Source organism: Helobdella robusta, assembly GCF_000326865.2.
Source record: "Helobdella robusta unplaced genomic scaffold HELROscaffold_60, whole genome shotgun sequence".
NCBI classification, from domain to species: domain Eukaryota; kingdom Metazoa; phylum Annelida; class Clitellata; order Rhynchobdellida; family Glossiphoniidae; genus Helobdella; species Helobdella robusta.
In genome coordinates this window covers 381,720-406,456 of record NW_008705331.1, presented here as the reverse complement: position 1 = coordinate 406,456, position 24,737 = coordinate 381,720, and the positions used below count along the sequence as shown (strand labels likewise).

The window sequence follows — 24,737 nt, the reverse complement described above, 5'->3', positions numbered from 1 at the left end:
CAAAAAACAAACATAATGTATGTATGTATGTATGTATGAGCAACCGCTAAAGAACCCACCTAAAATTAAAAAATACAAACATACAAACCACAGACAAATATGTATAGCAGCGCAACTCTATATAAATCTATATAACTCTATATAAAAAAATAAATAAAATAAAAAAAATAAATTAGATCAGGCAGACCGCTTCAAACCTTAAGCGAGGCAGAATGCCTGATCTGATTTTCATGCTGTCTCAGCTCCTATTTATACTCGTTTCAACAATACATTCGCATTATTTCAATTATTCACATCAGTAAAAAACCTTTTTAATGTATGTAGTACACTATTATACAGTCTTAACAACAATGCTAACCGTACTAAATTGACGTCAACGATCGAACGCCTTCGAAACTTTCTGGTTAGCTGATTGAATCTGCTATATTGCTTTTTATATAAACATATAATCTTATTAATTATTTGTATACATGGATTCTAGTTAATATATATATATATATATATATATATATATATATATATATATAATATAATATAAATTCGTTATAAAAGCAGCAGTAACCAATGCTACATATGTAGGCACGCAGTTCAAATTTTTCGGGGAGAATTCAAAATAGTTTGAGACCACACCTTGCTTAACATCCAATTCCAAGCCGAGCCAAAGCCAAGCTGAGCTAATATGCGTAGATTTATAAGCGCTTTTATATTAAAATTTTGCTCGCTTTATATATATAGTATATAAATTCATTATTGAAGCAACAATAATCAGTGCTACATATGTGCGCACGCAGTTCAAATTTTTCTGAGAGAATTCCAAATAGTTTGAGACCACATCTAGCTTAACATCCAATTTCAAGACGAGCCAAGCCAAGCTGAGCCAATATGCATAGATTTATAAGCGCTTTTATATTAAACTTTTGCTCGCTTTATATACGGATATCCCAATATAACAAATTTTCCATCATATTTTAAAAATTTTCATTGATGCTTTTTAATCAGTCAGGTCACAATCATCATCATCGATATCGCGGTGAAATCAAATTGAAAATTTGTTAATAATTGTTGATAAAAGTAACATATACATATATATATAGTAAAAAGTTTAAATTTTTCCGAGAGAATTCAAAATAATTTGAAACTACACATAACACAATTGTACAATTTGAATGTGTTAATACAATATTATAAATGTATTATAACTACGTATATATATATATATATGTATATATATATATATATATATATATATATATATATATATATATATATATATATGTTGGTAATAGACCATAATTTTTACAATATTCGTTTAAACGAACTACAAACATATTAACGCCAAACATTCGGTAGAATTTATAGAATATTGTAAATATATATATATATATATATATATATATTTCTCAGTGATGACGAGTACTTAAGTACATTTGTACTTAAGTACGTACTTAAGTACAAATGTAGTACTTAGGTACTTATACTTAAGTACATATGAAAACCTGTACTTAAATACTTATACTTAAGTACATTTTTCAGTACTTGTACTTATAAGTAATAAATTTTTCCTGTAAGTACCAGAAAAATTTTAAGCAAAAATAAGATAATGTCAACATTTAAAAATTGAAAACTGTGATGAAAACACACACACACATTTTCACATTGACATTCTTGTTTATCTCTCTTATCAACATTTGTTCTTGTTTAGTCATGGATAGCGGGATGTTAAGATAACCATTGGCTAATTGAGTCATTAAAAGGTGGTTAACTCACATCACTCTGACATCTATATATCTATATCATAGACTCTACATGATCTATATACACATGCACGCTATATATAGTAGTTATTATATATATATATATATATATATATATATATATATATAAATATATATATATATATAACAATCCTTATAAATATATGTGTTAAAGTGTGGAACGTATATTTAGCCAGGCTGGAAGAAATCGTTTAAGTGATGAATCATTTGAAACTTTACTTTTACTCAAAAAGAACAAACTCTTTTATTGATGTAAATAAATTACTGTAAATAATGAGTTGATTTCTGAGTTTAATAAATTTATAAATATTTCAAATTAACCATGGTATGTACTTAGGTACTTAGTACTTATACTTAGTACTTATAAGTATCAAGTATACAATCTGTTTCGGTACTTAGTACTTATACTTAAGTACTTTTATTACTGAGTACTTATACTTAAGTACATTTTTTGAGTACTTACGTCATCACTGATATTTCTTTATTTAGTTTTGCCTGCATATGATATTTGGTTAAAGTTATTTGATAGGAATTGAATATAACCTTTATACAGGCTGATCAACTACCATCTAGTGAAATAACTACTGTTAACATGACGTCATTTCCCCCAACGATTTCTCAACGATATCCTATCCTATATGCCCATCCTATTTTATAAATTTTATTTGATGTTTTTTAATTAGTCAGGTCACAATCATCATCATCATCGATATCGCAATGAAATCAAATTGAGAATTTTTTAAATTAAAAAAAAGTATCTTTAGTCATTTTATGATACTATTTTGTTCAATAAGATACTGTTTGATACATATAACTAGAATAAATATAACGGCCTTCGCTCACTTTCAACGGTTGAACAAGGAGCTTAATTCTGGAGGGGAGATGGAGGGTAATTTTTTATCGTTCGAGTCAAAAGTTACGATTGTATATTTACTAATTACGGAATATTGCTTTTATTCAAAATGTTAAAACTTTATTTTTTTAAATTGTTATTCAATATGGTAATTAATTACTTTTATTTGGTATAAATTTAAACAAATAAAATCAACATTACCGAAAATAATTAAAAGTTGCAAAAATTGAGATTCTTTGCATATCCCTGCTTCAACCCTTAAGAAAGTGTTGTATAATGGTAAATAGGCTTCCCCTTGGTCTATACCTTCGTCTAACCTGTGTCTATGCCCATGTCTAATCTATGTCTATGTCTATGCCTATAACTATATACGTCTACGTCTATATCCTTAATTTGATTTGGCATATGGTAACAATATATTTTTTATTTGTAGTCATAAATTAGTTAAAATTAAAAATTTGAATTAAAGCCTCCAATTAGACGATAAAGTATTATTTGATACCTATTAAGTTTATACGGCAAAACATCTGTAAAGGTATTTCCATTTTTAGCAGGTTTAATCTACTGAGATGATTTTAATTTTGACATGAAGTTATTTATATCATTTTTTCTGTCACCCAACAGCCAGCCTGAATCATTGTAACCCATCTCGTAGCAACCACTGTATAAACGACCGCTTACATTTCCATGCCGAATTGGCCAGGAAGTATCCATCTGATGTTTTTGCTATCAATCCGCCTGTTAATATGTTAATACAAATTTAACTAACAGAGTTTACTGCGCAGACTTCTATTCTATCGTTTTACATACAAACTCACATATTTTTCATCAACTTTTTTATTCTACTTATCACAAATGCACTTAAATTTAAGTTTATTTTTTTTATCCAGAGATATCCAGCCATACAGGTGATTATTATCAAATCAAAAAATAACCCTTCTCTACCTAACCTAGTGCCTACCCTACTAAGTTTTGTTAAGTCATCACATGTACTATTTTATTCAAACTTATCAAAGCTGCGATTATTTATATAGTGTTTCATTTCAGAAGTTATAGTCATTTGGGTTAAAGAGGAAGAAAACACTGTAGACTATTACGTTTTGAAGATTTGCTTTTATTGAAGAAAACTATCTAAGTAGATTAAATATCTGAAATGACAAATTTAAAAAAAGAAAGAATATTAATATATTTTTATTGATTAAATATGAATAAATAGATAAACATTACAATTTATAATTGTTTTTTTGATTAAATTGGTGCAATTTAAGTTATATGAGAGGTGCAAATATTAAACAAGTATGTATCCATTTAGAGAAATATAAATTTTCAAAAAATTTATTAAAAACCTTAAATACATGAAAGATGAAAACGAAACTAGCAAATGACTGTTACAAGCTTAAATCTTAACGATGAGTTTTTTAAATTCAGGAAAAATCAAATTATAGTAATCAATTTGCAAGTTAATTTCATTTGTTTGCCAAATTATATTTAATTCTAACTAATTCTAAAAATTTATCAATTTTATTACCGAAATTTAAAACAGGTAAATTTATTAAATGTAACTTCAAACATCAACTTGTTGAAAAAAGAACATGCTCATCTCGAAAATTTTACGGAATCATTTCGTATTTAAGCAAGAACCTGCATGGACAAACTCTAAATAGAAAAAAATACAAATAATTATTAACGTTCTTCACATATTCAATTCTAAAAACGTACCGATGAAACTTTTTCTGCAGTAGAAATCAACCTTGCAATCTGTATTATTACATCCATTAAGAAAATAAATCCAATTGGCATTTGCAGCATCTTCTTTTGAGAAATAATTACCATGCTTCTTCTCAATCTCGTTAACTGCAGCAGGCCATGATGAATCATTGAAATCAATTTTATACCAATCATCATTTGCTTCCTTAATACATTTCCAAGTTCTGTCCGTGAGGACATAATCATCCAAGGATCTGGCTATCAGGCCACCTGAGTTCAATGGTTTTTTAAAAGCAATAATGTTATTTTTACTTGAACCAAGAAAATATTTAGAAAATTCCAAATTATGAAACAAACACCACGAATCGATCAAAGAAGGTTTAACAGAAAAAGAATGTGGAATCGAAAAATTTTGAATTTAACGATTTTGTAAAATAATTATCTAACATACCGACATTCCCATCATTGTAAGATTTGATAGCAATGTTGTACAGCTGGTCTGGGAGATTGTAAGTTTTGGCTTTTTCCCAAACACTAACGTTTTGAAAGTTGTCGGAAACTGATATATTCTTGCCATTAACGTAGAATTGAACAAGCACGTTGTCCACAGAAAAGCGAAGCGTTCTATTTCTAGGTTCAACTTTTAAAACATTAACAATACAATTTAATCTGATTTTAATAATAAAATCTGTTGTAAAAATTTGTAACTTAACTCACCTTTCTCGTAATAATACACACAACCCGGTATGAAGGAAAACTTTGTCAACTTCCTGTCAAAGAGTTGGCATTGTTTGAAATTTCTGAAAAAGTTGTAAGCCACACAGTTGCTCGCTTGTGAACATTTCAATGAACACATCATGAGCGCCTTTTCAGTTGAAACCGTCAAGTTGACTGAAGTGTTGAAAGGTGGTTCACAGGTACACAAACATTTGCCGTTAATTTCCAACCTTTTAAAACACTTTCCTTGCACGGACACGAAATAAATGAATACAGTAAAAATTATAACTCGAATCATTTTTTATGTTTCATCAGTTTGAAACATTTCACCAACAATTTTACGAAATTGTGCGTCAGTTGAGAATTGTATCACCTGCCTGTTTGCCAGTTACGCCGATCTAAAATGATGCCGTTTATAGTTAGTCGTAAAAACAAAAAAAATGTTTGTGAAACGTCAACAGAAGCGGTTTGTATGCAAACAAGCCTTTCAATTTTTTAACTTACGCTCTTTGTATTTCCAACAACAATACAATAGAACTCAACATATTGTTACTCCGTACAAAACTATTTTCGATCCTGTCTAAAAAATATCTAAGTAGGAAATTTTCCCAGAATGAAATGTATCTAAAAAGTATACAATTATTTTTACGTAAGATATACTTTGCAGAAATCGGAGGGCTAAAGTTTATTATTTGAATTTAAGACCAATAAATTATTTGAATGAATCGCATTTGATTTCAAATTTTGTGAAGCACTTGCTTGCACGGATATAATTGTCGACAAACAGATAAAAAAGTATTTTTCAGCAGTAGCAACAAGTAATTTACAAATTATTTCCATATTTCATTTGATATTAACCAAGTATTTCATCAAAAAATTAATAAAATCTCAAATAAAAGTTGATTTTCTGGCTTGTCTGATATTATATCACGTAGCTACTTGGCTGGTGGTGGATAGATGACACCTGGTACAACCAACACATGTGGCAGACTCGTTAAAAATTTAAATGACGAGCCATTGTTTCCCCATCACAATTTTCACAATGAAATTTTGACTGTTTGTTTTTTTTTCCGAAAAATATTTGAAAAATAGTTTAATATTTAGGGTTTAATTAAACTACGAAAGTGTTATGATTTCAAAGTATTTTCAATATAGATAAATAGATTATACTGCTATTTTAAGAGTTAGTAACTTTTTTCTAATTTCAAACACCACACGTGTTATTTGCCACATAATTGCTAACAATTTTGAAACAATGACAAAATTTTTCAGGGAACTTGATTTTTTCATTCTAGCCTAACGACATGTACCTACACAATTAGTACGTATGCTATTCAACAACATATAACTGATGTTTAAAAAAATTTCACCTGTCATTAACGCACTTTTTAAACTTTTCAAAGTTTTTTATCTGAGTGTACATCGCATTAAAACAACAAATTTTCAAATCATATTTCCTGCTTTCAAAGTGGTGTATGTTTAGGTCAGTTTTGTAATTTTGTTGTTCTTATTTTCACAAAACGGTTACGACCAATTTTTGATTTGTAATCGAATCCGGAAAAGACATACCAACTCTCGTCTTTGACTCCGGGTTTCCGGTTCTTAATAAGTTTTTTTATTCAGTCAAAAGCCCCAAATCATACCTGGTCAGAGATTAACAAAAAATTATACCGCCTACTTTATTTCATTTGTGATTATTTGTATTTATATTTTTAGCTTGACTTGCTGTTTATTTAACTTTCCCATGTTATCATAATTCATATCTGTTTCTAAAAATTCATCCTAATAAAAACAGATCCCTTGAATATGATTAAATTGTCATATATATAAATAATTGTTATTTTCTATAACATCACGGAATATCAATTAAAAATAAATTGTCTCTAGTAAATTTTTAGTTTAAAAATCACAAACTAATAATTTATAATGTACTAGTAATATTATGTAGAGGGAAAAACAATTTTTCAACTTTAAACATAAAATTTTATTTCATAAGATTGTCTATATGTTCAAGAAGGGCTTCATTAAACTAATTCTTTTGAGGCATCAGGACACCATATCTTTTATTCTCTGAAAAGTAAATCTATACAAACAAATCGAAAAACAAACAAGCAAGCATGTATGTATGTATGTATGTATGTATGTATGTATGTATGTATGTATGTATGTATGGATGTATGGATGTATGTATGTATGTATGTATGTATGTATGTATGTATGTATGTATGTATGTGTGTATGTGTGTATGTGTGTATGTGTGTATGTGTGTATGTGTGTATGTGTGTATGTGTGTATGTGTGTATGTATGTATGTATGTATGTATGTATGTATGTATGTATGTATGTATGTATGTATGTATGTATGTATGTATGTATGTATGTATGTATGTATGTATGTATGTATGTATGTGTGTATGTATGTACGTATGTATGTGTGTGTGTATGTGCGCGCGCCTGTGTGTGATCACAAAATTTTCTCTTCCATACAATTCCTGGAAACTTACCAATTAACCAATATTTGTTTTCTGCCGCTTGACAAATGCGTAGATAACCAGATTCCACAAAACTTCAAAAAGTTCGACGACGGTAAAAAAAGTTGATCCCAGAAGAAGTCCCAGTGCTCCTCCCAAGTCACTCAACAGTGCCATCTCGGAGTATTCCGCCTTTGATGTTATCGTTGTGTACTGCATGCTGCTGAAGTACACTTTCAGAAACATGCATTCATTCCAAATCGAATAATTGCCACTATTTAACTGCTTATATTTGTTCTTCAGGACAAATCCGGTAATGTCACCAAGTTTGGCTCCAGTCACAAACATTTTGTAGTTGATCTCGTTGCACATGGGAGGACATGAGCAAGAAACATTAAATTTCCGAGTGTAGTAGAGGTACGTGACTTCATCAACACAAATCTCTTCAATGTAATCGCATATCGATTCGTTGCCAATTTCTGCAATTAATATTTTGAAAATTAATATGAAAAGAAGTTTTAATTTTTTTTTTAAAATGGAACAACCTTGCATGTAGATGGGTCTGCAGTTGCAGTTGTCGATGATTACACGAGTGAGGCAGGTCCGCTCACATTTCACTTGATGGTAGTTCAACTCATCATTGCAGTTTCCATGTGGATATTTCATTCTTGATATCTACAGATAGAAAAGTATCGATAAATGTTATATTTTTTTGATTTAAGGCAGGATAACTTACTGAGTTCAAAGTTTAAAAAATCAAAATTCTGATTTTGACATCTCGTTATCAAACCAGCGATTGTTTAAAGAGATGTTGAATGATAATTTATCAGAAAGTCTTAATTTAAAATTTCCTAACATTAATGGCGGATACAGCAACATCAGTTTCTTCACCGAGGTTAATTTTGAAGCCATGTTCCTTCATTCGAATTGGTTCGTCTTGGTCATTTATCAAGACCTGCCGATGCGTAGACAGTTTGAAAAAAAGGGAACTCGTTGTTTAAAAAAACTGATTTTTTCAATTTTTGTAAACTGACTAAAACATTTTTAATTAAAACACGAATAAATAATACAACAGACTCTGTATCCATATGGATAATCTTTTCGAATAAAACTCTCCGAGTGGTTGGCGAACAGAAGAATTTGAAATCCCATTGCTGGGCCGGGTCCATTCAGAAGCCGTTTATAGTTTTCTACAAATTAAAAATCGTAACGAATGATTTTAAACTTCAAATAATTAACATTTTTATTTAAAAATTATAATTTTTTTAAAATAGTGTATAATATAATGTCTATAATAAATATACGGTCTTAATAAAAATTCAACAAGAAACAAAACGGAAAATAAAATAAAATGAAGAAATTTAGTATAAAAATCAGACTTGAGTTGAAAACGAGACACTGCCCAAAATCTGTAAAGGTTGTTTCCATGCTTTCTGTTGGCAAACCTTTGATACTCCAAAACATCTATCATAATTTTTAAAATTAAACTAAAAATTTCAAATAACAATTTTAGAAATTTAATTTATCATTTCTACATGTAAAAAATTATTACGAACAATACTAACATCTACAATCTGTTCAGTTCCAGGTGACAACAATTTTCTTTTTTTGACAATTTCAGTGTTGTTGGCAGGCTTTGCTTGACGATACTTTGTATAATTTTTCCTGTCAAGATATATTTTCGCAGAAGGTGTCAACGGTTGCAAGTAATCTACCCAACCTTGAAAATAATTTTATGTTTTGATAAGACAGAATTTGAATTTGAAAACAAAGTTATACCAAAATATTCAGCTGCCGATTTTTTAACGTAATTATTGTCACAAATTGTAACTTGAGGGAAGTTTATTTGTTGAGAGTAGACAACGTCAATTTCAGTCGATGTCGGATACTTCAGATAGTTCTCAACGAGATTTTTTATCTGGTAAATCGCCAGACCGAACGCAAGGAAGATGAGGACAGCCCACATGATGCGATTTGTTAGAGATCGATTCTTATCCATCGAATATCTTATACTAAAAAATTGTAAAATAAAATTGAGAATAAAATTTAGAATAAATTTAACCAAAAAATTTCGAACCCAATGATAGAAATCTCGTCTATAGACTTCATCAGTTCTGCCTCAATCACGTAGAAGTCTCTGTCTCCATCATTGCTCGAACTGGTCGACGTCCATATTTTGTTTAATTTAAATTTTTCAAATGAAATTAAATTATTCTTCTTTTTTTTACTGTTGGTTGACTGGAAGGAAGTATTTCTTTCCTTAGTGGGAATATTTGGAGTCGGAATGTTTTGATTACTAGTATTACCATCATTATTTGAGTTGCTCTCAGTCTTGTGAGTTTTATTCATTACAATATCCCCACAAATATTTTCATCTCTCATATTATTTCCCCCATTCGTTTTCTGGTTGTCGGTGACAATCTCATCAACCTCGGATAGATTTGAAGATGTTTGAATGACACGTGAATGAGTGCTTCTAGTAGGTTTTCTTGATGTCTCTTTCATTATTTAATTCAATACATTCTGTAAGGATTTAATAAGTTGTCATTCATCTAGGTTATAATGAATGACAATGGAAAGAAATGCATGTACATTATATGACGACTTTGTGCTTTGTTAGAATCAATCGGTATACATAGATTTTGTAATTGTTTGTTCAACTAAGTTGCCGGACCTTAAAATCATCAATAAGTAAACAGAGCTGTGATGAAAGCTGCTAATGGAAACTGTTGCAAACAGTTCTTTTTAAGAAAATGAAACTATTTTCATGAATGACTACGTACTGCAATTAAAATGACAAAAAATTTATTTATACAATACGTTTGAGTGAATATCACTTCTAAAAATTATTTTAGTCTTATCTCCAAATTCAACTGAAATACGTCAATTCGAGTATGTACCATAGACACATGTCGTTCCATATACATCGCAGTTGAAGTTGGATTGACTTTTTCTGTTTCTTTTTAGATTTTAACTAAACGTTTTAATTTTGGACCAGTTTTTTCATTTATTTTATTTCTTCCACTTTCATTTTAATATTTTAAAAACAGATTTTAAAAAATGTATATATTAATTTTCAAATGAAAACTCTAACAGAACATTAAGTATTATTTATAAAATGATTTTCCGTTATAAGCCTACATTGTTAAGACATTTATGTAACATAAAATAGTTTCAAAAAAGCGTTAACTTTCTAATTATGTTTCCAGTCTATAACATCTTCAAACAATAATCAGTACAAGCAGCTGTTTTATTACAATGAAAAAAACTATTCTACATAACTCGAACTCTTGTCGATATTTTTTCCTGGCGTATGCATACAAGCAGAGATTCCAAACGAGTTCAAAAACTTCGAAAACTGTGAGGAAAGTTGATCCCAAAAGGAATCCCAAGGCACCGCCCAGGTCACTCAACAGCGCCGACTCTGAATAAGCTTTGACACATGAAATTTTTGTGTGTTGCATACTGCTAGGGAATACACGCAAAACTGATATATCGCTTTGATTGAATTCGAGTGATTTTTTGTCAAAGAATTTTTTGATAGAAGGAAGGTTAATGTTGGAAAACTTAGAACTTGTGACTGATGTTTGGTAGGTTATTATGTTACACATTGGTGGGCAGAAGCAATTAGCATTACCTGAGTCTTTATGCAGATCGGTATATAAGTTATCAACGCAGTGAATCTCATCGTGATAATCACATATCGATTCGTTGCCAATACCTAAAATTCAAGTGTACACAGAGGTTTAAAATGGATTGTGAAAACATGTTTTTTATAGTGTAACCTTTCAAATAGATGGGCCTACAGCCGCAGTTGTTGACAACTTCCCTCACTAAACATCTCAACTTACATGTGACTTGATTATAACCTAACTGATCCTTACAGTTTCCGTGTGGAGGTTTCAGTCTAGTTATCTATGAAGTGATAATATGCAATTTCTTGATGTTTCAAATCATTTTTTACGAATAAATTTCACTATTTTTTCCAAAAATTCTACAAATCATTTCAATTTTCAAATATAATAACGATTCTAGTTTAATGTTTTTATCTATATGTAAAACAGCTGAACTTTCTGCTTTAACTAACACTTGTGACCGACACAACTACATTGGTTTCTTTACCAACGTTGATTTTGAAACCAAGATCCAACACGTGGGGTGGATCTTCCGGTTCATGAACCATAACCTTTACAAAAAAGTTTCTCGAAAGATTAATTAAGCTTTTACAATTGTTTTTTAATATTTTTAATAGCTTTTTAAAATGTTTGCCAACTTTTTTGAAAAAGTGAGTATTGATTAGAAATAATTACGTTGAATCCAAGAGTAAAGCCTTTCTGTATCAAGTAATCAGATTGGTTGACAAACAGAATCAATTGCAGACCCATCCTTGCACCAGGTCCAGTAATATTATCAAATTTTTTTTTTCCTGATAAAAATTTTTAAAGAAGGTTTGGAAAAGTTGTTATTCAATTGTAAATATCTATTTTAAACGAATAGGTTAGCCAAAATTATAAAAATCTTTTTTAATATCCATAATAGTGGATATATATTGCTAATATAATGAAAGCCAGTGTTATAGGATTAAAATTATTATACAATTTTATATAGAAATCCAAGTCTGCTTTGGACTTTTCAAAGTTTTCTAGTGTCATAAATTAAGAAATTAAGTGAATTTAAACGATGAACTTGCATAAAATAATTTATAAAAATAGAAATGTATGCAATTTATTAGACATACTTGGATCGAAAATAATACACTGGCCAGCGTTTGTGAACGTGGTGTCAATAGTTTCATTGTAACACGGCAAAGCATTCCAGGAACACTGTGTTTAAATGAGTTACGTTCAAATTATATTTATATAGGCATTTTGAAACCTATTTGATTTTAATATTTTCAGCAAAATCCAAAAAACAAGTTCATTAAAATTTTCAATCAGGTTATGAATTATTATCACCAATGGAAAAGTTTTCTGAAAAGTCTTACTGTCAGCTGGCTTCAAAATTTTAAACGAAACTTGAAAGCCGTCAACAAAATGAAGCAATAATATAACAATGAAAATATAAACAATTTGAACTTTAGACAAATTAATAAAAAATAGCAAAAATATACATAAGGAACAACAAATTTTGTAGTTTCACGTAAGACGATTGAGTTGTCTCAAGTCTGGACAGTTCACAATTTAGCGCCTTTTAAAAATTGTTTTTATTTTATTTAGAAAAATTGAAGAACTAAAAAAATCGTGAAAACAATCATGAAAATTTGACAAAAAATTACCTATAGATGGAATGAATAAAAATCTTACTTACAAATACCATCTGTTCGAGACCTGGAGATAAAAATTTCCTTTCTTCAATAGAACCCGTCTTGTTAAAAAAATCATGCTCGCCATCTTCTAATGTTTTGAAATATTCTACCAGACCTGAAAATTAATTACATTGCATTGTAATTTTCAAAAACACAAAAATGATGATGCCGACATTTACCTAGACTCTCAGCTGAAGATTTTTTAATGAAATTGTTGTTGCAAACAGTAACTTGAGGCAGTATGTTGTCAAAAGGTACAATATCGTATTCAGTTGATGTTGGGTAGGTCAGGTAATACATCAGACGATCATTAACCTGGTACATTGCCAGAGTTATTCCGAATAAAATGAAGATGAACCACATGACGCGGTTCAAGATCGAACGATTGCTGTCCCCACACTGTTTCACACTTTTTTTGGAATAACAATTAACAGGATAAAATATTTTTCTCATAACTTGTTGTTGGATATTTAGGATGACACGGGAACAAATTAAATCATTATATTTGCAGATTATTATATTTGCACTTTGGGTTTAAATTTGGCTTTCATAGAATTAATTAAGTAATAGTGAACTATTTATTTCAAATAAAATGTTCTATTGTAAGTATGAATTTGCAGAAATTTGAAAAGCACTGTGAATAGAACGTGACTAAAACAAAAGACTTGCTCTTTAAATTAGCAAGAATATCCAAAAAAAACGCTGAAAAGATCCGAACCTCTTTAAATCATTAACAAAGTTTTTTTCATCAGATGTAGCCACCCAGAAAAATTAAAAAATCTTTTGAGAATGTTAAAATCCTAAAATGTCAAACGCAAACCCAATAATTGATATTTCATCAATGGATTTTATCAATTCTGCTTTGATTAGAAATAAATGTTCCTCGTTATCTTCGTTGGCAGAGCTCCGATGCTTCCACATTTTGCTTATTTTGAATTCTTTGAATAAAACAAACTTGCCTTTGTCACAATCGATCGAAACTAACTTCTTCTTATCATAATCAGCTGATGAGGGTATCGGAATTTCTGTTTTAAATTTAATGTTGCTTTAAAATAGAAAATCAAGTGTAAAAATTCATGAACAAAATTATTTTATTAGTTATTCAAAATATTAATGCGACAAACGAAAGAACCATTTTGAGTTGCAGCTAGAGTAGATATAAAATAAGCAGATAGTGTAAAATTTTTGGAAAAATGTATACATTTGTTATATCTTCAATGTTATAAATTTTTTAAAAGCCTTATAATTATAACCATTTACAAACTATCTGGCAAATTTTTTACAAATTTGACTAAAAGTTAAACTATTACCGACTTGCTTGATTATTTTCATCAGCTTGAGAAACATTAACAAACATTTTGGCGTCATCTGATTTACTTGCGACTGTTTGGATGTCATCTTGGTGGCTTGAACTCATCGAGTCGCAACATCCTTGTCCATATGAAATCATACTTACTATTTAGACATTTTTTTTCATCGTTCTTTATTTAACGAAATAAATTATAGATAAGACTGGTAATTCTAAATATCACAAAACAATCTTGGAATATAGATAATGAAAGCAATGAGGGTTTTGAAAGAACATTAATTAAATCATCGCTTATTAAATAAAAAGCGGGCTTAAAAGCCATTGATGCATTTATCGGATTGGACAACACTGTTTTAAAAGCTAATGTATTTGCGATCAATGTCGTATTATTAAATGTAGGCACAATTACTATTACGCGCATTTACAAATGAAAATAATTAATTAGTTATTAATGATTAATTAATTAATAATTAACAATTAATTAAAAGGTACAACAATTAATTTGACAGACTGTCTATTCCATAGGTACGCAAACTTTTTGCTGTGAGGGCCTCATTGAGAACTATTTTTCCTTTGAAGGGCCGCCTATGTACATAAATAGCAAATTTTTTCGACCCGGGGTTGAATTTTTTAAGATTTTGGCTCTTTTTTTGGTCATAACGTCTGGCTGACGACCTTGCTACATTTTTTTAGGCAAACAAGGCCTTGCGGGTCGCATAAAATAGCTTCGCGGGCCGCATGCGGCCCGTAATTTGCCCAACCCTGGTCTAGTCGGATGTATTTCATTTGATAGTGTTTACATAGTTTCGATTCATTTGTATCGTGTGTTTGTCATGTGCCTTGTGCACGTGTCACTTGTGGTAAATAAGTCTATCATGATGAATTTCAAATGCTTTGCGTTTTTCGAACTGCTGATTTTATTTCATTTCAATGTTTTTGGCAAGTGACGACTTCTAACGTAGAATTTTTATGATTATTTGCAATTTTGGATGAACGAACCTTGTGAGAAATTGTTCTGGTTTTATGTGCTTATGATTTTTCTTTCTAAAGAATATTAAATATAATATTTATTTTAAAATATTAATTGCAGCTTCAAAAATGAGGGGGGGGGGCGGGCATAGACAAACAAATCTTGACAGTTAATTCATTTTCATTTTATTCACACCAAATTGGAACTTTCCGTTGATGCTTGAAAGGTAATTAAAAAATAAGCAAATAGAATGACATTGAAATGGAAACTTATACTAAATTATATAAATCTAAACATGCTTGGAAAAATAGATGAACGCCTAAAATATTAACAAACATGTTAGTAAGACGTGTTCAAAAAATGTACATCTAAATTTGATAAAATGTTTCTGACCAGCAATAGTTTGTTAACAAATAAAAGTTTTAGACACTTTTAAATCTTTGGCAAGTTTACCAAACACTAAATTATTCACTTGCTAACAACTGTTTCTTTTTTCATTTTTTTCTTCAGAAGAACATAGAGAAAGAGATCCCACAATAATTCAAAAACTTCAACGAGTGTTAGGAAGGTTGAGCCAAGGAGTAGACCGAACGTTCCGCCGAGGTCACTGAGTAGAGCCATCACCGAGTAAGCCACCACCGTTGTGATCTTCGTGTACTGCAGACTACTGAAGTATATACGCACGACCACAGCATTCTCTTGGAAATCTTCTTGAGTTTCATTTTCTGCCATTCTTTTTTTTATAACATCAAAAATATATCTGGAGAATCTTGAGCCGGTGATAGATGTTTCGTAGTTTATTTCGTTGCACATCGGTGGACAGGAACATAGGATGGTGTCGTTCAACTTACCGACGTAATAGTCGCCAATGACGGTTACAACGCAACTATTCTCTTCAAAATAATCACATATCGACTCGTTGCCAATCTCTAAAAATAAATATTTAATTTGTAATATAATTCTATCGTAGAACAAAGAAGATTACAATAATGCACCTTCCATGTGAATGGGTCTGCATCCACAATTTTTGATGATTATTTCAGCCAGACATTTCAACTCACATCCGGTCTGATCATAATCTGGAAGGTCTCGGCAAGTCCCATAAGGAGCCGGTTGTCTGATTGTCTGCAACGTCAGTGTGTCTCAACTATTTATTTGTATCTACATACGTATATACAATCGATTTATCAATTTGAAAATCGTGAAAAGCAAATAAAAATAGATTCGAATTTGGAGGTGTAGAGACTCTAGAGAACAATAGAGCAGAATTTTTAATTCGTTTTTTGAATATTCACAAAAAAAAATTGTTTCAAAAACATGACGACTTTTTTGACAGTTATCCAAAAAGTATTTTATTAAATGGTACATCAAAACCAAGTTTTTAAGTGTTTCTATTAGGTTTTGAAAGAAATCTGTCAAAAATAAGTTAATACGTAATTTGACCTTGGTGGCTGATAGGGCGACATTGACCTCTTCACCGAGATTGACCATGAACCCATGCTCCTGCATTTGAGGGGGCTCTCCTGGTTCGTGCAACAAAATCTGGATAGAGTTTTTTTTTTCATATTTGATGTATTAGATGTTAAAATTGATGTTCACAAAACAAAATTTGTTAAATAACTTTTAAAGTTACTAAAAATTTAATAAAGTTACTCGATATCCGGACGAAAATGAGCTCTGTATGAAGTAATCTGATCGGTTGGCCACAAGAACGAGTAAGAGACCCATCTCGGCGCCAGGTTTGTTGACATACATTTTATTCTTTTCTGATAATTTATAATTAAATAAAATAAATATTTGATAACCATCAGTTTAAAAGTTTTTTATTTTAGCAAGAGCTGCTAAAATTGGAATTAAAAAAGTTATCACGATGGTTTACTAGTGGATCATTAGGTTTTAATGAGAAAAAAATGTAAAATTTAATGAAATTCAGCAACTCATCATAACCAGCTCTGTAAAATTTTAGAATTTTAATTCAAACCAGTTACGCCACACATGAATATTAATGATGATATCATTCATCAGAGTAAGTAAGTACCTACTTGGATTGATTGAGATGCACTGACCGGCGTCTGTGAATCTCAACTCTACAGATTCGCTTGAGCAGGTCTCTCTATTCCACATCCACTAAACAAGTTTAATTTTTATTCGGTAACTAAAAAACCCAATATTTACAAATTTTTTTAAATTTAAATAAAATATAATAAGAATAAATGAGCGAACATAATGAAGTTCATCGCTGCCAGATGATAAAAATCTTCTGGCTTGGACAAGCTCAGATTGGTTTTCATAACTCGGTGGCTGAATCTTCAGTTGAGCTCTGCTGGCGATCACATCAAGTTGGAACGGTGGCATAAATTGCTTGAAGTATTCCACTAAACCTGCCAAACCGTTATATTGTTCTGTTAAAAAATTAACTGAAAACAAGATGCTCATGTAAGTTTGAATACAAATGAAATATAAGGTCACCTAGATGTTGAGCTGAGGAGAGCTTGATATAATTATTATTACAGATGGTGACTTGAGGGAAGGTCATGTTATTGAAAGACACGATATCAATTTCTGTGGACGTAGGGTACTGAAGGTATAATGCGAAACGATCGTGAATCTGGAAGATTGCCAGGCAGATGGCCATGATGACAAGGGTGGCCCATGTAAGTCTGTTTACAATGGATCGATTGGCGTTCAGAGAATGTTTCACCCTTATTCAAATTATGATAGTTGAGTGGATATAAAAAACAAACAGATAAAAATTTAGACTGATTAGAATCATTATGTGAATTTAATTTTACGAGAATTTGAAACTTCAAGGTTGCATCCAGTTTTCAAAATAATATAATATTTGTTAGTTTAAAAAATCGTGTATTATGCGTGGCACTGCGTATGGAATGATAAAACGAAATGATTGGTGAGCATTTTTAATGGGCCGAGCTAACCACAAAAAATGTTTTCAAACAAATTTTTTTGTTTTTATAATTAAAGTAATTTTTAATATTTTTAAATTTTAAAAATGTTATAGTGTGTATGGGGATTATTTTTTAAGTATAAAAAAGGAATAACAAATGTTTACCCAATCATTGAAATTTCTTGGAAAGACTTCATAAGTTGCGCTCTTTCGTAATATTGAGTTCTGACCGTATCCAATGTCGGATTTATTCTAAAATCCTCTGAAGTAATAAATTTAGGCAGCCCCATCAAATTCTGCAACGGTTTATTGAAACTATTCTCCTCATTCATATTGATGGAGAAATAAGCGCTTTTCATCACATTATCGCTACTGATATCATCCGCGCTGATATTATTCATGTTAATGTCAAAATTTTGTTTTTGCAGCGTAGAAATGTTTTCAAATACGATTGAAGGATTACATGTTGAACCTGCTTGGAGGCTTGCAACCACGTGAGATGACGTGCTAGGTTTCGACACATTCATGAATGTTTCATCCATTCTCTAGTAGACATTTATTTGTACATCTTCAAGTTTGAACAATGTTATAATAACATGGTTTCTCAGTGATTAAACAAAGCAAAAGTTGTACAACGGAAAGAGAAATGGCTTCAGCAGGCGCTTTATAAAGATCGCCTCGATACGCGACGATAGGGACGAAACTAGCGCATCAAATGCTTATTACATTTATTACATAAACACACTGTTTATTCAAGAGGTTATTACTAGAGATGAGGTTTTGATAGATGAGAAATAACATTCTTACTTCATCGTTTATCCATGCGTCTAATTAATATAAGCATTGAATGTTTGTAGCAGGAGTATTTTTAATGAATTTATTACATCCCAAATTATGCTTCAACTAAATTTGTAAAACTTTATTGAAAAATTTTCAATTCATGTTCAGAAACCGTAAGAGGTAATAAAATGTGTGCAATATGGGCTACATCTAGTCAGTGATTTGAAGAAATATTGAAATGTTAATTGTAACCAACAACAATTATTAAAATAATAAAAGTTATTTTGTTAAAAACAACCAGAATATTTAATAATAGCCGATAAATTAAAACATCTGAAACTGTTAGATAATTGTTGGAAATGATGCTCAACTGGGTTCATTTGGCTGGTTGATTTAAATCACAACTAGTCGGTGAAACAAATTCTGTCAGATAAAAAGTTTTTCAATAAAAAATTGTTAGTACAATGGACTAAAATTTAAATTAAAAACTAATCTAAAGTAAGAATTTGAACGTTTGTCTAGTACACCCAAAATTATATGATAAAAAGAGAGCATTTGTTAATGCAGTAAAACACTTGAAATGAATGATAGAGTTGGATTGTTGCAAATGAAAGTATTCATGAACTAAAATTTAAGGTTTGTTCTACAACCGTTTTAAACATTTTAAGAAACTCATTCATATAAATTGTGGAAAACAACATGTTTAAAAACAATAATTGTTTAATTTATACAAATCATTAACTCGTCGCACTGTCCACCTTTGAAGTTCTTACGGCAATAGAAGTTGGAAGCGCAACTTTTACAATCAGATTCATCAGTGATCCATTGAGCAGGTTTGAAATTCTTAACGAAATATTTTTTGTCTTTTTCTCTTTTTCCCACCACTGCAGCAGGCCAGTCTGAATCATCGTAACCAACTTCATACCAGCCATCGTATGTGTTGTTGGTGCATCTCCAAGTCGAGTTTGTTAGAATGTAGTTGTCTAATGTTTTGGCTATCAAACCTCCTGTTTAATTGACATTAAAAAATTTTTTTCATCAACGATTTGTAATTTTTTTACAGTTGAAAACATCAACGCAAAATAATCATAAGTAGTAGTTATTAAAGCATGCAATCACGTTCTGTTCAATTTTATCTTGATGTGAAGGTAAAATCACTTTAATTGATAAATCTTTATCACGCCTGTTGAAATAAGTTGTGTACAAAAATGCCAGCAATAAATGTTTATTTAAAAAAGTTAGCAGGAGAACGAAGACGTCTCCTACCAGATCGTACCTGTCGGCTTCCTTCCAGTTTTCGGCATTTTGAAAATTAGATGATACTGGTATCGACTTTCCATTAACGTAAAACTCCAGAAGTTTGTCATCCACAGTTAACATCAAAGATTTGTTGAACAACTCAACTTCGCCGGTTCAATGAGTCATTAAAAAATAATTTTTTAAGAAATATGTTTCAAATAAATTGGAAACTCACCTGTTTTAATGTAATAATGTTGGCAGTCAGACACAATGGAAAACCTGTTAGCGGTTTGATTAAAAAGTTGACACCGGTTAGAGCCAGTGAAAAAATTTTAAGCCAAACAGTTGACCGTTTGTGAGCATCTCATTGAGCAAAACACGAAAGCTTCTTCAGGCGAGAGTGCCGATAAAGCAACTGAACTATCACAATATGAACCGCATGCACAAAAACATTTACCATTCATTTCAAATTTTGAAAAACATTTTGCATTCAGATACGCATTTGCTAATAATAATATAAAATAAAATAATTCTGTAAAATTAATAAGTTTAGACATATTGCGGCTAAAATCGTCTTACAACAATAGAAACATCAAAGCGTCGACTTTTATGGCAGGTTGTTGAGAATTTTTGCAGGTCGCTAAGCAGCAGGATCTATGATATTTACATTTCTTTCTGAACAAATAAATAAATTTTCAAGACGTATAGTTACCTTTGATGTTTAAATAAATATGTTTTTCATGGTTTTCAGTAAAAAAAGTGATTTAGTGTTATTTCAATTTAAAAATTTTTGGAAATATTTGTTAGTTTAAAATTATCGACTCTTTTGGAATGAATTTTTGTGGTTTTTAAACAATAATTTGATACTTATGATAATAGCTGCCAAAAATGTGAGATATTTTAATTTTGTTAAATATTTCCACAGAACAACACAAGTGTACATTACGTTGTTAGCAAAATGTTGACTGAAAAATGTATTTCAAAGATATCAAATTTTTTTCAATTTGATGTTTTGAAACGTTTCTATTCCAAAAAATTATCTTGGATTCAATGAAAAGCTTTACATGAACTCGCTTTCACAAAATCTGAAATTAATTTTAAATTTTAAAATAATTTTACGTTTTTTAAATTAAATTTATCAATAAAAAAATTATAAATATTAACTGATGATATTCTTTCGGCAATAAAACACATTATCACAGTTATTGCAATCTCTCGGACCGACAATCCAAACAGCATCTGTTAAATTCAAAACGTTGTCTTCAGCATTTTGTTTTGCATGTTTGGCATCAGGCCAAGATGAATCGTCATAATCAATTCTGTACCATCCTTCGTGAAAATCATTTGTACACTCCCAAGTTGAATTAGTCAAAATGTAGCCGTCCAGCGTTTTTGCTATCAAACCCCCTATTACGATTTGTTACAAGTTGAATACAAAATTGTTTATAGCATGTTTTGGAGAATTAAACAAAGTTGAATGTTCTGAAATTTTAATTTCAAATTTCTAGATATAAGAGAATACTTATAACCATTTAAATTCGTGTTACGCGATAACACAGCGATAACATAGACTGGACCAATCAGAGCGTAAGTATCAAGGATGTCCCAACTGGTGGCATGCGGAAAATTTTCATTCACTGAAATGCTTTTGCCATTGACGTAGAATTCAGTTAGGATGTTGTCAGCAGTTATTAACAACGTTCTGTTCTTTTGGAGTCTGTCTTTCGAAGGCATGTTAAATAAATATATAAATTGTAGAATTACATGGAACAAAACAAACCATGATTAGTGAAATGTTGACAGTTGGGCACCAGTGAAAATGTTTTTGAAGTTTGATTGAAGAGTTGGCACTGGTTGGAACCTTCGATGAAATTGTACGCCACGCAGTCAGCTGTTTGTGAGCACCTCATGGAACACAACAAGACAGCCTCTCTCGCTGAGACCATCGAGAACTTTGTGCTGCTGAATGGCGAATCGCACGCACAAAAACATTTGCCGTCAGTTGCAAATCTGGTGAAACATCTTGCATGGGCGTAAAAAACGGTTAAAATATTTATACAGATAATCATCAATTTGTACATATTAAAATAATTTCATAAAGTGTGGAATAGAACGTATTTATCGAGTTAGCAAAGGGGTTGGATCTAGTAGAATTTGTTTAAATATTCACTCCACAAATGTTCTTTTGGTTTATAGATGCAAAGACGTTTTTGCTTCTGCTGTGAGCGCCACTACTCTTTTTATGCAAATCATTTCTCATTATTCTCCATTATTTTTCATTACCATGCAGCGAACTCATTGTTTCTGTTGGCACGCTATGAATTGTCGTTGCGATGAATTATCGTCGCGATGAATTGTCGTCGCGGAGTTGTAATGCTAATAGTTTTTTGCAGCGTCAAACTTGAAAACATTGCAGGTTTTATAAAAAACACTTTGACATATCATTTTCAAAACTTAATTTAGTCACAAATACATAAGAATGAATTATAAAAATTCAGAATATTTTTGTGTTTAATTTTAACACGCATCTACAAAAACGTCGGAGCCATAAAAAGTCTATAGCTGTGTGATCGATCAACGTTTATTGTTTGGCACAGTTTGAAATCTGTGTATGAATGGCAGTAAGAAATCAATGAAGCAACTCACCTTCGTAGATAACAATGTATTTTTTTTATTATTATGAATAAAAAAAACTTGAAAACAAATAACTGCAAAAATGCGTCAAAATCTAAAACGGTATTTATAAGTTTTTTTAAAATAATTTCTTCAAAAATAAATTTGGCAAATCTCTGCGTAAAAAATCTTAAAAAGTTTCTAAATAAATTTCATACAGAAACAATGCCTTGTATCCTAATTGTTCTTTAATGTTTGCTGATCATACCAGAAGGCTTAATGCTCCGATAATTATATTCTGGTATGTTCTATTTTTTATGAGGTTTTTTGCTTTTTGAACTTGATGTGTGTGTGTGTGTGTGTGTAGTTATATTTATACATGTAGCCCACGTAAGACCACATTTAATTACACTATGCAACAAGTTTTTTGCTACTCAGACTTTGTTAGTTGTTCTAGGGTAATTTGGGTATGCTGATTACAAATCTGCTATTCTTTTTGTCATAGGACGTCAGGTTATAAAGTTACAGCTAAAAGATTGTGAATTTTAGGTGCTAAATTAGTCCATTTTCAGCTGTGCTCAAGAATACTCAAAACCAAAACATATTCATAATCAGATTGTTTTTTTATTTATTTAAATCAAAATTATTACATAGGTAATGTCTCAAAGTTAAATTAATAAAAATAATTTGTCGATAATGATCTTTTGCGCTTATATTGACTTTCACTTTCACGCTGTAGAAACCAACAGAAATCCCCCATCATGTTACTATCAAAACGACCCTGATACCGGTGTTCCATAACAGAGATTTCTTGATGGAATCTTTCTCCCTGTTCATCACTGACAGCTCCTAAATTGGCAGGAAAGAAGCTAAGGTGGGAATGGAGGAAATGGATTTTTAGAGACATTCTACAACCCATGTTTTGGTATGCCATTATGAAGTTTTCTACCAAGTTCACATAGTCTTCTGATCTGTGGTTTCCTAAAAAATTCTGAACCAGTGCCACAAACGCTTCCCAAGCCAGCAACTCCACAGGCTCTAGTTGTAATTTGAAATTTGGGTCACGAATAACTTCACGTATCTGTGGTCCAGTAAAAACTCCTGCAGCTATTTTTGCGTTTGTGAGAGTGGTTTTGAATTTATCTTTAAGATAAATAAATCCTTTCGAATCAGTAGGTAGCGCCTTGACAAAGTTTTTAAATATTCCTAATTTGATATGAAGAGGAGGAAGGAAGATTTTGTCAGGATTCACCAACGATTCGTGAAGAATGTTAAATTGTCCAGGTACCGGATCAATTCTCGCAGGCCAGTCTTTGACGAGATAGTGATTTGCATCATCACGACTGCTCCACAGACACAAAAAGCACATGTGTTTCGTGTACCCCAATTGCATCCCAAGAAGAAGAGCAACAACTTTGAGATCCCCACTGATATTCCAGTTGTGATCAGTGTACTTTATAACTTTAAGAAGTGTCTTCATAGATTCATATGTTTCTTTCATACCCACTGCATGGGCTACAGGAATGGATGGTTTAACATTTCCGTTATGTAGCAGAACTGCTTTTAGACTGACTTTACTAGAATCAATAAACAGACGCCAATCTACAGGATCATACTCATCATCCAATTTTGTCATTAATCCAGCAATGTCTACACAGTAACATATATTGTCCTCCTTGTTGTAAAATTTTGCAAATTCGGTGTGCCGGTCACGAAAATGGGATATTTTAGTTCCTCTGTCCAGTAAATTCCATTGCTGTAATCTAGACCCCAGGAGTTCTGCTTTATTTTTAGTTAACTCAAGGTCCCTTACCAGATCACTAAGTTCTCCCTGCGTGATCATGTGAGGTTTATCTTTGTCGTAATCTGGTTTGTATTCAACATCAACCTTTTCATCACCACTTTGTTCTTCTTTGTTATAAAGAACAGTGTCTGTAGGAGGAGTTGGAACAGGATATTCAACACTGTGGGGAACTGGTTTTATTGCAGATGAACAGTTAGGGTAGGTACACAATTGATGCTTTGGTTTTCTTAGAATGTCCTTGTATATTTGTCATGCAAAAGTAGCAGTCTGAATGGTGATCTCTTGCTCAC

The 24,737-nt window shown here is 31.0% G+C and overlaps 5 protein-coding genes across 5 annotated transcripts in view; all 5 read right to left on the bottom strand.

Annotated features, from left to right (window-relative positions):
- Window positions 1–4,321: 4,321 nt before the first annotated feature.
- Window positions 4,322–5,350, bottom strand: HELRODRAFT_180251 (hypothetical protein; the record flags this gene model as incomplete). Its single annotated transcript, XM_009029572.1, has 3 exons — window positions 4,322–4,605; window positions 4,787–4,975; window positions 5,053–5,350. 3 exons carry the CDS (start codon window positions 5,348–5,350, stop codon window positions 4,322–4,324), a joined length of 771 nt encoding a protein of 256 aa, XP_009027820.1.
- A 2,208-nt stretch (window positions 5,351–7,558) lies between these two features.
- On the bottom strand, window positions 7,559–10,027 carry HELRODRAFT_180250 (hypothetical protein; the record flags this gene model as incomplete). The annotated part of the gene is made up of 8 exons (XM_009029571.1): window positions 7,559–8,001; window positions 8,068–8,197; window positions 8,379–8,477; window positions 8,600–8,712; window positions 8,902–8,986; window positions 9,088–9,242; window positions 9,302–9,534; window positions 9,600–10,027. The coding sequence occupies 8 exons, from the start codon at window positions 10,025–10,027 to the stop codon at window positions 7,559–7,561; spliced, it is 1,686 nt and encodes a 561-aa protein (XP_009027819.1).
- A 716-nt stretch (window positions 10,028–10,743) lies between these two features.
- Window positions 10,744–17,741, bottom strand: HELRODRAFT_180249 (hypothetical protein; the record flags this gene model as incomplete). Its single annotated transcript, XM_009029570.1, has 19 exons — window positions 10,744–11,102; window positions 11,160–11,243; window positions 11,308–11,437; window positions 11,610–11,708; window positions 11,833–11,948; window positions 12,261–12,345; window positions 12,836–12,942; window positions 13,007–13,236; window positions 13,648–13,852; window positions 14,142–14,258; window positions 14,648–14,721; window positions 15,136–15,180; window positions 15,579–16,035; window positions 16,102–16,231; window positions 16,550–16,648; window positions 16,760–16,872; window positions 17,173–17,233; window positions 17,330–17,487; window positions 17,576–17,741. The coding sequence occupies 19 exons, from the start codon at window positions 17,739–17,741 to the stop codon at window positions 10,744–10,746; spliced, it is 2,835 nt and encodes a 944-aa protein (XP_009027818.1).
- A 1,189-nt stretch (window positions 17,742–18,930) lies between these two features.
- Window positions 18,931–22,111, bottom strand: HELRODRAFT_180248 (hypothetical protein; the record flags this gene model as incomplete). Its single annotated transcript, XM_009029569.1, has 5 exons — window positions 18,931–19,001; window positions 19,550–19,798; window positions 21,252–21,437; window positions 21,560–21,751; window positions 21,811–22,111. 5 exons carry the CDS (start codon window positions 22,109–22,111, stop codon window positions 18,931–18,933), a joined length of 999 nt encoding a protein of 332 aa, XP_009027817.1.
- Window positions 22,112–23,316: 1,205 nt separating this feature from the next.
- HELRODRAFT_180247 (hypothetical protein) overlaps window positions 23,317–24,737 on the bottom strand; it is a gene marked incomplete at both ends in the record, with an annotated part of 3,988 nt that continues 2,567 nt past the window's right edge. The window contains one exon of the mRNA XM_009029568.1: window positions 23,317–24,684. Within this exon, the coding sequence (XP_009027816.1) occupies window positions 23,317–24,684 (1,368 nt within the window). The remainder of the gene's footprint in view (window positions 24,685–24,737) is intronic.